The sequence below is a fragment of the Miniopterus schreibersii genome (assembly GCF_964146895.1).
Source record: "Miniopterus schreibersii genome assembly, chromosome: 1".
In the NCBI taxonomy this organism is placed as follows: domain Eukaryota; kingdom Metazoa; phylum Chordata; class Mammalia; order Chiroptera; family Miniopteridae; genus Miniopterus; species Miniopterus schreibersii.
Genome location: NC_138101.1, coordinates 142,449,668 through 142,465,148, shown reverse-complemented (window position 1 = coordinate 142,465,148; position 15,481 = coordinate 142,449,668). Strand labels below are relative to the sequence as shown.

The following is a 15,481-nucleotide window of genomic DNA, read 5'->3' as shown; positions in this document are numbered from 1 at the left end:
TGACTTTCTGGTTTCTCCATGTTCCTAGGAACGGTGACACTGAGTCACAATCAGATAACTTGGCATGTGTCAATCACACTCTCACTGTCTTCTAAACCACTCTAGGAATCTGCCTCACATTCCATGTATGTTCATGCATGTCCTCCTAACCCAGAGGTTGGCAAACTTTTTCTGTAAAGGGCCAGAAAGTAAATATTTTAGACTTTATGGGCCATAGAATCTCTGTCACAGCTACTAAACTCTACAGCTGTAGCACAAAAACAGCCATACGCAATATGTAAGCAAATGAGCACTGCCCTGCTCCAATAACACTTTATTTATGGACACTGAAATTTAAATTTCATAGAATTTTCATGTGTCATAAAATATTCTTTTGATTTTTTTTAAAATAACCATTTAAAAATGTAAAAGCCATTCTTAGCTCACAGGCCAGGCCCTACAAAGGTGGGTTGGATTTGACCTGTGGACACAGTGTGCTGGTCCTTGTTCTAACCTTCAATATTTTCTTTTAACTTTGATAATTTGTACTTTCTTCTTTTGACACACTGTTCTAGTTCCTATAAAAACAGATTCTTTCAATATACCCATAATTTTCCATTTTCCTCCAATCTTATATTATTTGATTTTATTTGGTCCTAAATTTTATATAAAGAGAAGTTTCCAGATATGAAATGTTGTAAAGTTTACTTTCTCATGGATATAAGCCAATCCATCCAGAATCTCTCGAAAAAGCCTCCAGAGTCTGATGGTGTCCTGATACAGTCCCTGGTCAATGGTATCGCGTAAAGTGCTCTTTTCACAGTACTCCATCTACGGACAAGAACAAACCAGGCAGGATTTGATTATACAGAGTTTCAATTAAGGGGGACAATTGCAATTAATGTAATCCTTCATTTTAAAACAATGTGCCACAGGTTTCAAATTTTGATTTTTTTTAATTGAAAAAAGAAACCAAGAGTATTAAAAAAATTGGGGAGGAAATATGCATAATCTTTGTATCCTAACATAACCAATTTTTCATATCACTATTCATTTAAAACATAATTTACTTGTTTAAAATCCCTGTCACAAATAATATAAAAAACTGAGAAGTATAATTTTATTTATTGATTTATAAGACTGTTTCTAAATCCAAATTTTCAAGGACTAATTAATGATGTCATTACCCTTTCTCATTTGTACATTAAATTAATGACAGTGACCTTCAAGTCTAGAATAAAACACTATAAATATAAAAACATTCCAGAAAGAACTCTATCTCACCCCTTGAGTGTACTGATGTATCAGAAAACAATGGAGTATGGAGTATCATTTAAATCTTAAATCAACATGTAGCATTTGATTTATGAAACTAGACTATATGTTTCAAATCAGTTGAGATTTCTCATGAAGGAGGATTTTATTGTTTTTAAAGAAAGGAAGATCTCATTTTAAATGAGAGGAATATCCTCTCATGATCAGAATAACCATCTATGACTTACCCTCCAGGCCTCACATTGGCCTCTGACTCCCACCCATGATCCTACCACACCTCAGATGCATCTCTTCTATGTACTTCTGTCTCATAATTGTTTAGAGAATAATGGCATGTAGTAGATACTCAATAGTTAGTGGTTTGGGAGGCAAATGCTTTATTGTGTGTGTGAGTAGTATCTCAAAGATGTTTCTGTCAGGCCTGGCCAAGTAGCCCAGTTGGTTAGAGCATCATCCTGGTATGCCAAGGTTGCAGGTTTGATCCCCAGTCAGGGAGCATACAAGAAGCAACCAATGAATGCATCAGTAAGTGGAACAACAAATCAATGTTTCTCTCTTTCTCTTAAACCAATAATAAAAAGATATTTCTGTTAGGGAATACCAAAAACCAGTTCCAATCCCCAATAAGTCTCTTTTGAAACACAACACTTGTCTGAAACTGTCAAGCTTATCTTCCACATGGTATCGTAGGGTTGAAGATTTGCCTACTTGCAGATATGACTGAATATACTAATAATGACCCATGGTCCTGTTCATTTGAGGTAGAGGCAAGTTTTTCTCTTCAGTCTGTGGCTGTCCCTCTACTAGCAGAGCTCACTGCTATCCAGAATACCAGTCCTCAGGCGTGGGAGCAGGCCAAAGCCAATAGGCTCTTCTTCAGTCATTGGAACAGGTTTGCCTGTGGCTCTTGTCCCCCAGAGGTTCCAGGACAAGCCAGTTTGCCTAAAGCCATGTTGGTGTTTCTTCCGCACACACAAGGATGTTTGTGCATCTTATCCTAACTGTCCAGATTCAACTTGTTAGGCAAAGTAGTTTCCTACGTGCACAGCCTAGCATTTACGGAACTCAGATACGGTTCTAATTACTTCACATACATTATTTCACTTATGCTTCACAAGTCATTGATACAGCTATTATTTAACTTACAGACGGGGAACCTGAGGCACAGACTGCTGAAGAACTTTGCCTGAGCTCACACGGCTGTGATTTGTAGATCCAGGATGTGAACTTACACAGCCTGAGTCCGGAGCCCAAGGGCACCACCCTATGCCATCTCCTGCTATGGGTACAGGAAAGCATGAGTGAGAGGCTGAGGGAAAGGGCCCCCCTGCTGCAACTTCTCTAGCCAATTCACTTTTGGTAGTGCCAGTGAGTCCTGTTCTGTCCATTGTCTTGCTCTAGTCTCCTGAAACGTACCCACCAGCAATTACTGGTCACCACACTGCATGCCAGGGCCTCACCTGGATATAGAGGTAGTGCACAGCTTCAGTGGTTGTCGATGACTCACTTTCATGGCAACTGTTCTTTCCATTGCAGTCTTTATCCTAGACCAAGAGGAGCACACAAGAACTCAAAATGGAGCTAAAATCAGACAAGGTCATCATTGTCATCAAGTCATTTGTACCTGCCCCCCACCAAATACATGGCCATCCCGTTGCCTTAGAGGGGAGATTAGTGGGCAGAACACAACCACTGTCCTTTAGCTGCTTACAGCATTCAAAAGGCAATTTTGCTTTTATCTGAATCTGCTGTATAGTTTCCAGGTCTGTCACTGTATAGAATAAGTGAAAGGGAAGATGGAAAACAGGTAGGTATTAAAGGTGAAATCTACAGAAAGACTCCATGTCAAGTCAATTCTTTCTTACCATTAATATCTTTCTATGGCCCTGGCCAGTTTGGCTCAGTGGTTAGAGCACTGGCCCAAGGACTGAAGGGTCCAGGGTACGATTCCTAGTCAGGGGCATGTACCTCGGTTGTAGGCTCAATCTCTGGCCCTAGTTGGGGTGCATGTGGGAGGCAACCAATCAATGTGAATGTGTCTCTCTTACATTGATGTTTCTGTCTGTCTCTCTCCCTCCCTTCCGCTCTCTCTAAAGAATCAGTGGAAAAAATATCCTCGGGTAAGGATTAACAAAACAAAAAATCTTCCTATGGATAAGAAAAGCAGACTGTGTACAGGCTAATATTTTAAGATTTCAGTTTTACTAGAATGCCTTCCTTTGGAAACAGAAGATTAGAAATTCATCTTTAGCTAAAACAATTTAAATGGACCATATGACCAAAAACATACTGCCCTTTGGGCTACAATCCTGCAGGGCAGGTTCTCCACTGCCACTTACAACCCCTGATTCTCTCAGCCACTTTTCCACATGGCTAGTCTGCTTGTCCCCTTCAGCTAATTTCTAACTCATGAACCTATTTTCAAAATATTATTTTCTCTTCTAATAGACGTAACTAGCCCACCCCCCAGCCTGGGCATAGGCAGCATTTGACCGTGTCTTGTTTCTTTTTCTGTCATTAGTGTCTTTCTTCTGCTCCGAATTGCTTGCATGTATTAACCAAATATGCCAGTTCAAAATATATTTCAAAACGGCCTCAGTAAGTAAAAAGAAAAATTTGCCATTTGGGCCTGAGGCCTTGACCATTTCTGACGTACATTTTCTTTGTGGAAGCATTTTTCAACATTTTTCCTTTATTAAAGAAAAAAACTCTGATCTGGAAACAATCACATCCTGCTCTTCAATCATTTGTATACTCTGGGGGTTATCTGTAGAAGATTGTTAATCTCCTGGAGGCTTCTCCCCATTAATTAGAATGCCCGTGGGACAGTGTCCTTAACGGAGCAAAGCCAGGATTGTAAATCTGACGCTCCCATCATAATCAAATGCATAACTAATGTTAAAACCAGAGTACGTTTGCTTTAGCAACTTAAAGTATTTATACTATTATTCCTGGTTAACTTTATAAATTTAGATCGAGAGGACAATTTTAAGGGTTATTTTAAAAAAAAGAAAAGTACTTGTAAGAAACACTGGCTATCCAGTTACTAGGCTCAGTGGTTAGAGCGTCAGCCTGAGGACTAAAGGGTCTTGGGTTCGATTCCAGTCAAGGGCATGTACCTTGGTTGCAGGCTCAATCCCCGGCCTCAGTTAGGGTGAGTGCAGGAGGCAACCAATCAATGGGTCTCTCTCACATCGAAGTTTCTGTCTCCCCCAGTACCCCCCGCACCCCTTCCACTCTCTGAAAAGCAATGGGAAAAATATCCTAGGGTGAGCATTAAAAAAACAAAACAAAAAAGAAAAAACACTGGCTAATGAATTCAAACCTCCTTCAAATCAATTTAACTGCTTACCTAAAAATCTATATGTAGACTTTTCTTTATCTACTATGAATGCCCCTTATAATTACTAATGATTATATTTTTATTTCTGGGAAAAAAGTCATCGAATTCAACCCCCAGGTGCAGAATGCTTCTCTGCATCAACAACTGAGGCCCTAGTCATTAAAAAGCTTCACCCTGGACTCCATGCACCAGCATCAAGGGACTTTGCTGGCCTGGGCAGAGGAAAACACCAGAATTAAGTGGGATTTCAGGCCTGGAGCAGTGTTTTTCAAACTTTTATGACCATGATCCACATGAAGAAATAAATATATTTTACACCACACCAAGTATACCTATTCATGAGAGACAAGTTCCAGAGTTTACCTTTATTACTGTGATACATTTGGTATTCTGCACTGCTCTCTAGAGCATTAAGAATAAAATAAATCTGGTTGTGATTCTCGAAACTGATTTCATAACCTGTTACAGAGTCATGGCTCAGTGTTACAACACTGCTCTAGGAGATGGATTATGAAAATAAGAAATCAAGATTAATTTATGTGAGACACCTACTTAACCCTACAATTAGGCTGTTCAGTTACTCAATTTACAGTCAATCCTCACTCCTAACCATATAAAGTTTCCCAAAATCCTCAAGAAAAAGGTTTTTTTATTTTTTAAAAATACTGGGAATTAATTTATTTCTCTTTTCTAAAAGCAAGCATGTTTTATTAGGTGGATAAATTAAGTCCTACAAATAAACATGTGACTAGCATATATTATAAATAATATTTTAAAACCGAAGGTTCTATATTTGCATACCAGATTAAGGGTTTACTGTTTTACCTGAGGTTTGTAACACCAAACGTTAGTTTTCTTACATACCCACCCCATGATGAAGAAAATTATGTAATTTCTATTTATACATCTACCTGATTATGGCTTTTACTGTTCTCATCTTCATTGTCAAAGATGATATCACTTTCAGAATCTGAAGCAGGTCTTAAAAAGAGAAATAGAAAAATACTAAAGCAGCCAAAATCCCTGTTAAAATTTTGAAAATCAACACTTAATGACTAGAAAGCAAAGTCTAGAGACACGGTACCATGACCCTGCAGGCATAAATCTGTCCAAAACACCATGCTGATTTGTATTCCAATATAGGATGAAACACAGACTCGATTTAAATGAAACATCGGCCTGAGTAACTTTCCTGAAAAAAATTTAATAGCTAAGAGTTAAGATAAACTGTATCCAACTGGATACAATGAAGTCAAGTCATGAAATCAAATTACTGGATTCTGAGATGAGTAACTATAGTTTAGGATCATAATTATGGGTTTGGTAACCTTTTCTGGAGCTGCAGTTGGCACTATATCAAGACTCCAAATCAGTTCTTCAATGTTCCACAGAGTTGGAAGCTCTTATCTAAAAGAATGACCTTTTCAAAAGTCTATTAAAGGTATTAAGATGAGGTACTGGAAGAAATTTATATTTTTCCATTCTCCTGGGCCTGGATTTTGGAGCTCTTCTGAAGATAATGGGGAAAACCCCCTCTGGACTGCATTTGGTTACCCTGTAAAAGCGGGTTTCATATTTTGTTGTGCATTTTAACTCGGCAGACTGGGCTGGCCGAGTCCCCTCCTCCCGGGGCGGGCCTGGGCGCGCCGTGTGCTTACAGGAAGGACTGCGAGAAGACGCCGTCGCGCTCGTCCTCGTCCTCGTCGCTGCTGGAGCCCTGGCCCGAGGCGGGGAAGCGGGCGCTGGCCGAGCGCTCGGCCGAAGTGCTCCACTCCACCGAGCTGGTGATGGGCGGCGGCGCGGCGGCCTCCACGCTGTCCGGGGTGTCCCTGTCGCTGTCGCCCGCCCGCAGCCGCGGCGAGGCTCGGCTGTCGCGGGCCCGGGGCTCCGTGTCCTCGGTGCTCTCGGACGAGGTGCCCTGGCCGGCCGGCCGCTCGTGCCTCTCAATCCAGGCGTTGTAGTAGCGCACGATGTTCTCATGGTGCAGGCGCGACAGCAGCGTCACCTCGCCCTTGATCCTGCGGAAGTGCCTGCTGGCCGGGTTGATGGGGATGCGCTTCACTGCGTAGCAGCAGCCGTCCAGCTTGTTCTGCACCTGCGGCGGGGCGGGGCGGGAAGGGCTGGCACCGCCGTCGCTCGGAGCCTTACAGACGGGCGCCTGCGGCGTCACCCGCCCCCGGGGAACCCCGAGTTCTGGGTGAAAGCCAACAGCTGCGGCCGGACGCAGGCCGGAAAAAGTCCCGACTGCCCCAAACTTAGCAAACATCTCACCCCAAACCAGAGGTACTTAACTTGCTAAGAGCCCCTGAGGAAAACCATCTCCACTTTAACAATTACTTTTATTGACAATTACATCCCTGCTTTTCCAATATCACATCTGCCATGTAAATTTCTGAGTACACCTTGTTTTCTTAACCTTGTTTTAAAAATAATTATTTTCTGAAGTCAGTGTAAGGTTTCAGAAGACGATTTCAGTTTCTTATGTTTTTTTTACAAAGTCACTAAACACAAACTAAATTCCAAAAATGTTGGCAGACCTAAATGAAAATTCTAATTCTCAACTTATAAAGCTATGTGAACTTAGACTAATTAATATTCTTGACACTTCATTTTCTCATCTATAAAACGGCATCTATCCCACTTTCCTTACCTCAAAGGGTGACTATAAAGATTAATTGAGCCCTGGCCAGGTGTCTCAGTCAGTTGGAGCGCTGTCCTGTACATCAAAAGGTTTTGGGTTCGATTCCGGATCAGGGCACATACCTAGGTTTCAGGTTTGATCCTGGGAGGCAACCATTCAATGTTTCTCACATCACTGTTTCTCTCTCTCTCTTTCTCCCTCTCTCTCTCCTCCCTCCCTCCCTTTCTCTGTGAAATCAATGAAAACATATCCTCGAGCGAGGAATAAAAAAATAAATAAATAAATGAGATGATTTGGATAAAGCACCTGTATCAAGGCTGCACAGAGAAAGGTGCTTAGTAGGTAATAGCAGTTGGTATTAACACAACTACTGTCCACTGATTTTGTTACAAAGACTGAAGATTTACCACTGATATGTACTGAAACTAGAACAGTATCATTAGGAACACAATAAAATACAAGAACAATACAAGTAAAAGTTTCAAAGGCAAGTCTCCTTATGCTGGGCAATTTCATTGTGCAATTGGGTTGACTGAAGTACCTTTTATAAAATTCCACTCACCAGAATATTCTAGACCTAACCCTGAAGGTCAATTGAGGTAATGAAAATCAACAACTTGGCCTGGACAGAGGGAGAAACTAGTTGATTACAAAAGGCAAAACAGCACAGCATTCTCATGTTTGGTTCATAGGTTTCAATTAGACTACCAAAACACTACTTCTAACTCAGCTGGTGTTGCTCAGTGGTTGAGTGCCAACCCATGAACCAAGAGGTCGGTCACTGGTTCGATTCCTGGTCAGGGAACATGCCCAGGCTGGGGGCCTGATCCCCAGTAGGGGGTGTGCAGGAGGCAGCCAATCGATGATGCTTCTCTCTTATCGATGTTTCTATGTCTCTAAAATGAAAACATATTTAAAAAAACTACAGTTTGAGCTAGAGGGATAATATATACTTTAATCATTCACTCCTCTTAAATAGAACCATGACGACCTGATCAGCATATCTGTCCACAGTATAGCTATTTAATCACCTAAATGTAATGTCTATAATCTCAAGAAGAAAGTTGAAAATTTCCCATACTATAACATCCTTTTGAAAAATCTGCTTAAGATGGTCTTTCTGTCCCTGATCACCACAGAAAAACTAATTTAATTCTTTTTTTTTGGTATAAAGGGCCTTTCACAGTAATAATAGTAATGTTTCCTAATAACACTTTTATCTAATAAAAATAGATATATGCCCTACTTTCTGATCTGTAAGATGAGTTATATCTTAGATGAATTTAATAATACTACATTAATCTGGGCCTCCCAAATTCAAACAAAATACTTAAATTATATAAAAGCAGCTGAAATCTCTTTCTCAAGGGGCAGATAATAATAGAAGTCACCCAAATAGACTGGACAGAAGGGAACACCTAACAACAGCATACCTTAATAATGTATCGCTAATTCCCCATCTCAGTAAGAGCTGGAAAATAAAAGCCACCAAGACCATCTGGGGCCATTTCCCAGTTGGAAGTCCATCTTAGTTCTAACCTTGCAGCCCTTTTATCTACAGCAACTCTGAAAGCAAATGGGAGAAAAAGAGAAGAATTTTCTTTCTGAACCAAAGCACACAAAAATGTTCTTTGTGTAAAGGTCTTGACTCCACTTGGGCTGCTATAATCATGTGGTTTTCACATTAATACACTGCATCAACCAAGGGAAGAGAAATGATGTGTTCCTAATGTGTCCAGTGTAACTTTAAATAAAGCCTTTAACTCCATAAAGGTGAAGATGAGCAAAGTTTCAAATGGCTGGATTCACTTAACTCCCTGCTCTCAAAATAGAAGTCAAGTCCATACGTCTACAGAAATGGAACAGAGCAGGAGCTCTAAAAGGGACTGGGGAAAACTCTATCACACCTTGATGACAGCTCCAAAAGCTCCTTTGCCGAGAAGCTGTAATTCTTCAAACTCATTGAAATAGCGGGAAAACTGCCTCTGGGTCTCACTGAAGAATGCAGCACTGGGTAGCTGGTTGCTAGGAATAACAGTTTCGATGTAATCTTGTCCTCCAGAATCTGAGATAAAACAAAAGGCAAGAGGCAAATGAGACATGAGAAATACAGGAAGAGCTACAATATCCAAAGACGATTTGGGCACTGGAAGAAGGGGCCCCAACCAGTAGTTTGAAAAGGTATTTCTTACCTGGAAGACCCTTTCATACTTTCCTCACCTTGTCCTCTTTAAAGTAGGTAGAAATATATAATTAGCCTGAGTTTACGGGTGGAGGTAACTGAGACAGAGAGTAAGGAAACGACTGGGCGATTGGGTCAAAACCGAAACCCAGGTCTCCTAATTCATCCCAATCTCTACTGACATTCCTTAATATGCTACTTAAGTAGCAGCAGGGAAATCCAGTACACGGTAATAAGGGTGACTTGACAAGAAAGGTTACTAAACACTAAAGGAGGCTACACCGACGGACACTCCATCAGTAGAGACTGGAAAAGTATTTTGATTGAATTTAGGGGACCCAGGATGGCAAAACAGTTCCAGGCACACAGGGAACATTAAGTGAATGGATTTATGTATAGCTCAGTATAATTTAAATCATTCATGTAGTCCCTTCCAGTTTTAGGTTTATATATACTTTCAAAATAATTTATGTCAAGCAGCGTATCAAGAAAGAATGGTAAAAGACTCACCTTCAGGAGTTTGTTCCAGCAGAGGCATTTTTGGCTGAGGATTTATAAAGCTGTGTTTCAATAGCTGCTGAGGACTCCATCTTTCCTTGTCATCCAGGCAAACACATCTCAGTGAGAGGGAAGAAAGAATCTCAGTAACATACAAAATACATGCTAAGCTAGTTAATCTAAAGCATTTACCTATGGATTTATCTTCTAAACATACACATTAGAGAATTCATATTACTTATGGACCAAAATGCACTCAGAAGTAAATATAAATTAATAAATATTCTTGCAAGATTTACATGCTAAGCACCAGGCTGGGTACAAATGGGGAATTGAAAAAATATACACAGTAGTCCTCCCTTAGTTTCAGTTACCCACGGTTAACTGTGGTCTGAAAATACTAAATGGAAAATTCCAGAAATAAACAGTTCTTAGGTTTTATATTGCACACCATTCTGAGCAGAACTGTTCTGCTCTGAAATCTTTCACCATTCTGCTCTGTGAATTCATCCCTTCATCCAGCATATACACTATCTGCCTGTTAGTCACTTAGTGTCTGATTCAGTTATCAGATTGACTGTGCTTATGTTCAAGGGACCCTTATTTTACTTTATAATGCATAAGAGTAGCCTATGTTACCCACCTCACTTCATCCCATCACGTAGGCATTGTATCATCTCATATTATCACAAGAAGCGTGAGTACATACAGTACCATAAGATATTTTGAAAGAGAGAGAGACCACATTCACAAAACTTTCATTACAGTCTATTGTTATAATTGTTCTATTTTATGAATAGTCATTGTTGTTAATCTTTTACTATTCTATATATTAAACTATCATAAGTATGTATATATAGGAAAAAACACAGTATATATAGGGTTTGGTACTACCTGTGGTTTCAGGCATTCACTGGGGGTCTTGTAATGTATTTCCCTTGGATAAGGGGGTATACTGTAGACTCCAGAGGCAGAAAGACTTACCCTCATAGAAAGATTTTGAAACTATCTAAAATAGTACAGGTATGCTATGAATTTTCACTCTTATTAACAGTTCAATGACTTGCCATGCTAAACCACACCTTTCAGGGACCAGTCATAATGCTTTCCAAAGGAAAAGCAAATCAGATAGCTCATGTAGGGTGGGGGCCCAACATGATAAACTTTAGATAAAGCCTATTCATTATAGTATGAAGCTGGTAACAATTAAGAACTGCTTTTTAAAAGTCCCATGCTTTATCATATACCTTCTTTTAATTCTCATTCTTTGAGCTTATTAACTTACTGTTTATTTTTGTTTTTTAATGAATGAAAACAAGTCATACCTTTAACCCTGTGGTTCTCAAACTGGGGTCCCTGAGCAACAGCATCAGTATCAGTATCACCTGGAAATTTGTTAGAAATACAAATTCTATTCCATCCCAGTCCTAGTAAATCAGCAACTCTGGGAGTCTGGGCAGTAATCTGTGCCTTAACAAGCTCCCCAGGTAGTTTTATTGCAAGATAAAGTCTGAGGACCACTGTTCGAACCAATCTAATCTGCTTGGCTTTCATCACAAATGACCCAAGTAACACCACTTGGTAGCACTTGACCCTAATTATAAACAATGTATTTAAAAGAATCAACCATCATTCTGAATTCTGGACTTAAAATTTATACCTACATAAAGTGGTGACAGCAACTATCATAAGTGGTAATATTTTATTTTTTTATATCGCAGCACTAAAAAGTAAAGCGCTCCTAATTTAATACATTGAAAGGGCAAGAAAAGATGGTAATAAAAGCATATGGATAAGATACTTCCCCCTAAATTTAAAATTAATTTTTAATTATGTCAGCAAAACATGAATACCTCTTCTTGCAAATACTATGAAAACATTACTGAAAGTCTTTGACAACCATCCAAACAAAACATATAGTTTTGTTTTGTGGATACTGAATTTTTTAAATCACATCATCCTACTCATATTATTCTTCAATTTGCTTTTATCTTTTGACCACATAAAATATTCTGCACCAAGTTCCACTGTGGAGGTGGGGTAGAGGGTCCCCACCAATAAGCAATTCTTCAACACTAGCTGGGTGTCCCGCATTTGAGCTCAATTCTGACACTAGTTGCCTAGAGAGAGCATCAGATCCCACAAGCTAAGGGTTCAGTCTTACAAGAATGTCTCCCCAACACCTCTTTAGACATCAATCTCAAGCCCAGGTTGTCACCTGAGCTTCTGACCTTCTAGTATAGATCAGAGGTTCCAATGACCTCCCACCTGAATTTGATTAATTTGCTAAAGAGGCTCACAGAACTCAGAGAAATATTTTACATACTAGATTACTGGTTTATTATGAAAAGATGTAACTAAGGAACAGCCAAAGGTCACGTTATTAACATAATAAGGGACACCTTTGCTGCTGTCAACACTTAGGAAATTCTAAGGGTTTTAGGAGCTAGCTGTGCAGGAAATAGGAACAAAGACTAAATAAAGCATATATTTCTTATTACAAAGCACAATATCATACCATGTGTCTTAGAGATTCTTCTAAGCCAGTACTTAAAGATCTTTTTAAATTTTACTAGAATTTATTTACACATACTCCTACTGTTGGACATTTAGATTATTTCCAATTTTTCACGGGTACAAAATGCTGCAATGAACACTGCTATCCACATCTTGTTGGGTTTCTGAAGTACCTTATCAAATCAACCCAACTATGACAGTAATGTGATTGACATCGCAACAAAGCTGAATCAAGAAAATTATAAAGCCTATCTAGAATGAATTGTATCTTCAAGAGATCTCAGTTAAAAAGATGAAATTCTCTGAGCCAATACTTTTGGCATCACAGTTGCCATACGTAGCAGAGGTAAATGCTAGGTCCAGCTTTGAACCAAAGGGATGAAATGAGTGGAAAGTTACACATTAGGTTCATAGTTCCCACTACTGAGAATGGAGATAACAAGCCCTGACTCAGCACCCCAAGGCTCAGGTACTACTGAAAGTACTCTGCAGGCGTGAGCTCATTTAATCTTCACAACTGGGCGGGCAGAGCTATTCTCATTTTACAGGGAGGAACCTCAGGGCTGGGCATTTAAGTCACTCAGCCCCTAGGGATTAGAGCTGGGATGTGAACCCAGCAGTCTGGCTCCACAGTTTGGGCTCTTTCCCATCACAGAAACTGATTTGAAACAAAATTTTCTCGAAAGGATGTTCACCAATAAGCAAAAACATAACTACAAATGAAATGTTGCCATTTTTTCATTGTCTGTGAGTGACTTTTTTCTTTTGTTAATAGGGGGCTAGACAGCAAAGGTGGTAAAACGATACTGTGCAGGCTTTCTTAACCAAGCACTGTCTACGAAAACCACTCTAGGAAGAGAGGAACATACAGAATATTCTGAAGGACAACCATGTTAACAGAGTAAGAAATAGTGCAGAGCTCAAGTTCAAAACTGACAGAGTGTAGAGCTATTCTCTAAGAACTAGGAAAGTTAGCTACTGAGTCGGTCCTTTTGCCATTTAGTATGAGAGATGTGTTCTACTTGCACTTCCTAGTGCTATTTTAAAAAATACATAATGCTATTGCTAACCTTCAATGAATTATTCTTGAGGGATGACAGAAAGCTAAAGATGCTTTACTATTTTTTTGGTTAATCCTCACCCGAGGATATTTTTTCCATTGATTTTGAGAGAGGGGAAGGGGAGGAGGGAGGGGGACTGGAGGAGAGAAAGAGGGGGGAGAGACATTGATTAGTTGCCTCCTGCACGTGCCCTTGACTGGGAATTGAACTTGAGACCCTGCAGTGCACTGGCTCTAGTCACTGAGCACACCAGACAGGGCTAAAGGTTCCTTTTGAAGAATGAAATGAGTCTATCGCCACATTTCTTTTGATGTAATTTTAGCCAACCACATCATCAGTATTTAAATACATACTTTTAAAGTTCTAGGGCATTTAAGATAAACCACAGAAGATTTCTTTAGCAATCTTAAGATGTTTATATACTTTGAGAAAACATAGCATAAGAATCAAAGTTGGCCCCTTTCCACAACTGTATGCGTATCATGTCCACTTCTATTTCATGGTACACAGAAACTATCTTATTTAAAGATAAGTGCAACCATTTTACTTTGTAATGGGTAAGATGAGTGACAGGAAATAACACTGATTAGGTCAGATGGCAGTTAGGATAGGCGGAAATAGAAAAAGATATGTGAAGGGTAAAAGAAAAGAAATGTAGGGGGTAAATGAATTAAAATGAATGGTTGGGAAAAAGAAATAAAGTGAGAAATAGATTGTTAGAAAGTGAAGAAATCAGTCCAGGTCAACCTGCTGGGAAGTTGGACTAGGGGAGTATCTAGAAAAACCCAAACTTAAGGGATCTTATTCCCCGTTTAATAGAGAAACAGAGAACCTGTGTCTGGCTTGGACTCAGAACAGAGGCAGGGCTAACCTAGAAAACACTGAATGGAAGGAGCTGCACGAAGACTGCAGGCCAGAGGAAAACCTCTCAGTAAGGATTCTTTTGGTTCTGTAGTTAAACGTGCACCTGTAATTCATAGATGTTGAAAATCCTCCAGCTAGAGCAAGAAAGTCATTTGCACTCTGGGGCTTGGCTGAATGAGACATGGCTAATGAAGAATGGTTAAGAAAAACACGAGGCAGAATTACTACTCTCCTAAAGCTGTTTTCTAAATAGGAGGCCTTGCCTTGGACCCCTTGGGAATACCTGGGGCATTTCCCCCGTAGCCAACCCTATTGACTTCCTAGAGCATACCAGGCAGTCCCCAAAAAGCAGCTTGAAAATCTAATATTAAGCCCAAGTGAATTTAGGAGAATGTGGGAGTTAAGGGAGTAATAAACATAAGCAAGAAAACAACACAGGTGGCTGGGAAAGGACTGGAGAACAAAGGATAACTCTAGTCCAGCTGCTCACCTTGCAATTTACGCACATCACTTAGACAGTTAGCACTCAAGCACAGTAAAGGTACAGGAGTAACGTGCAATCAGAGAATCTCAATGATACTCACTTCTTTAGAAAATCTTGAAAGTCAGCAGGTAAGTCACTCGGGATGGTCACAGGGTACTCTCTACATTCTTGCCCTTGGCTGAGGGAGAGCAGCAGCAGGCCAAGATGCCAAACATCCCCTTTCTTCCCTGTTTTATAAGGCAGGGCGCTGTCGCTGAAACGAACTCGGGTTTGCTCAAACACATCCTCCTTGCAAATGTCTGCTAGGCGCTTAGAAATGCTGTAGTCCGTAATCTTGATGGTGCCCTCTGCGTCCACCAAGACATTCGATGTACTCAGAACCTTGTGCACCACGGAATTGCTGTGTAAATAATCGAGGCCCGACAAGAGCTGAGCTGTGTACCTGCGAAGCTGATGCACAGGGATGGGGCCTGAGTGGCTCAGGTGTGCAGCAAGGGAGACCCCATTAAAGTGCTCCACCAAAATGTGCACCATGATGGAGTTGTCTTGCTCTTTGAGATTCATTGCAAAGTAGCGAACTACATTGGGATGGCTCAGTTTTACCAGCGAGTTGAATTCTGTTTCTGCCCCTTGAATC

At 40.2% G+C, this 15,481-nt stretch overlaps 1 protein-coding gene across 3 annotated transcripts in view; it reads right to left on the bottom strand.

The window, feature by feature from the left end:
• The window catches only part of EIF2AK4 (eukaryotic translation initiation factor 2 alpha kinase 4), a 90,009-nt gene that overhangs the window by 42,153 nt on the left and 32,375 nt on the right, over positions 1-15,481 (bottom strand). For all 3 annotated transcript variants that reach the window (XR_013997596.1, XM_081119752.1, XM_081119753.1), the window contains 7 exons: positions 14,945-15,480; positions 9,931-10,037; positions 9,146-9,303; positions 6,256-6,692; positions 5,509-5,578; positions 2,715-2,798; positions 688-810 (listed from right to left, as the gene is read on the bottom strand). Coding sequence is in view for 2 of the 3 variants with exons in the window: in XM_081119752.1 (XP_080975878.1) it covers positions 688-810; positions 2,715-2,798; positions 5,509-5,578; positions 6,256-6,692; positions 9,146-9,303; positions 9,931-10,037; positions 14,945-15,480 (1,515 nt within the window). In the remaining variant the exon portion in view is untranslated. The remainder of the gene's footprint in view (positions 1-687; positions 811-2,714; positions 2,799-5,508; positions 5,579-6,255; positions 6,693-9,145; positions 9,304-9,930; positions 10,038-14,944; position 15,481) is intronic.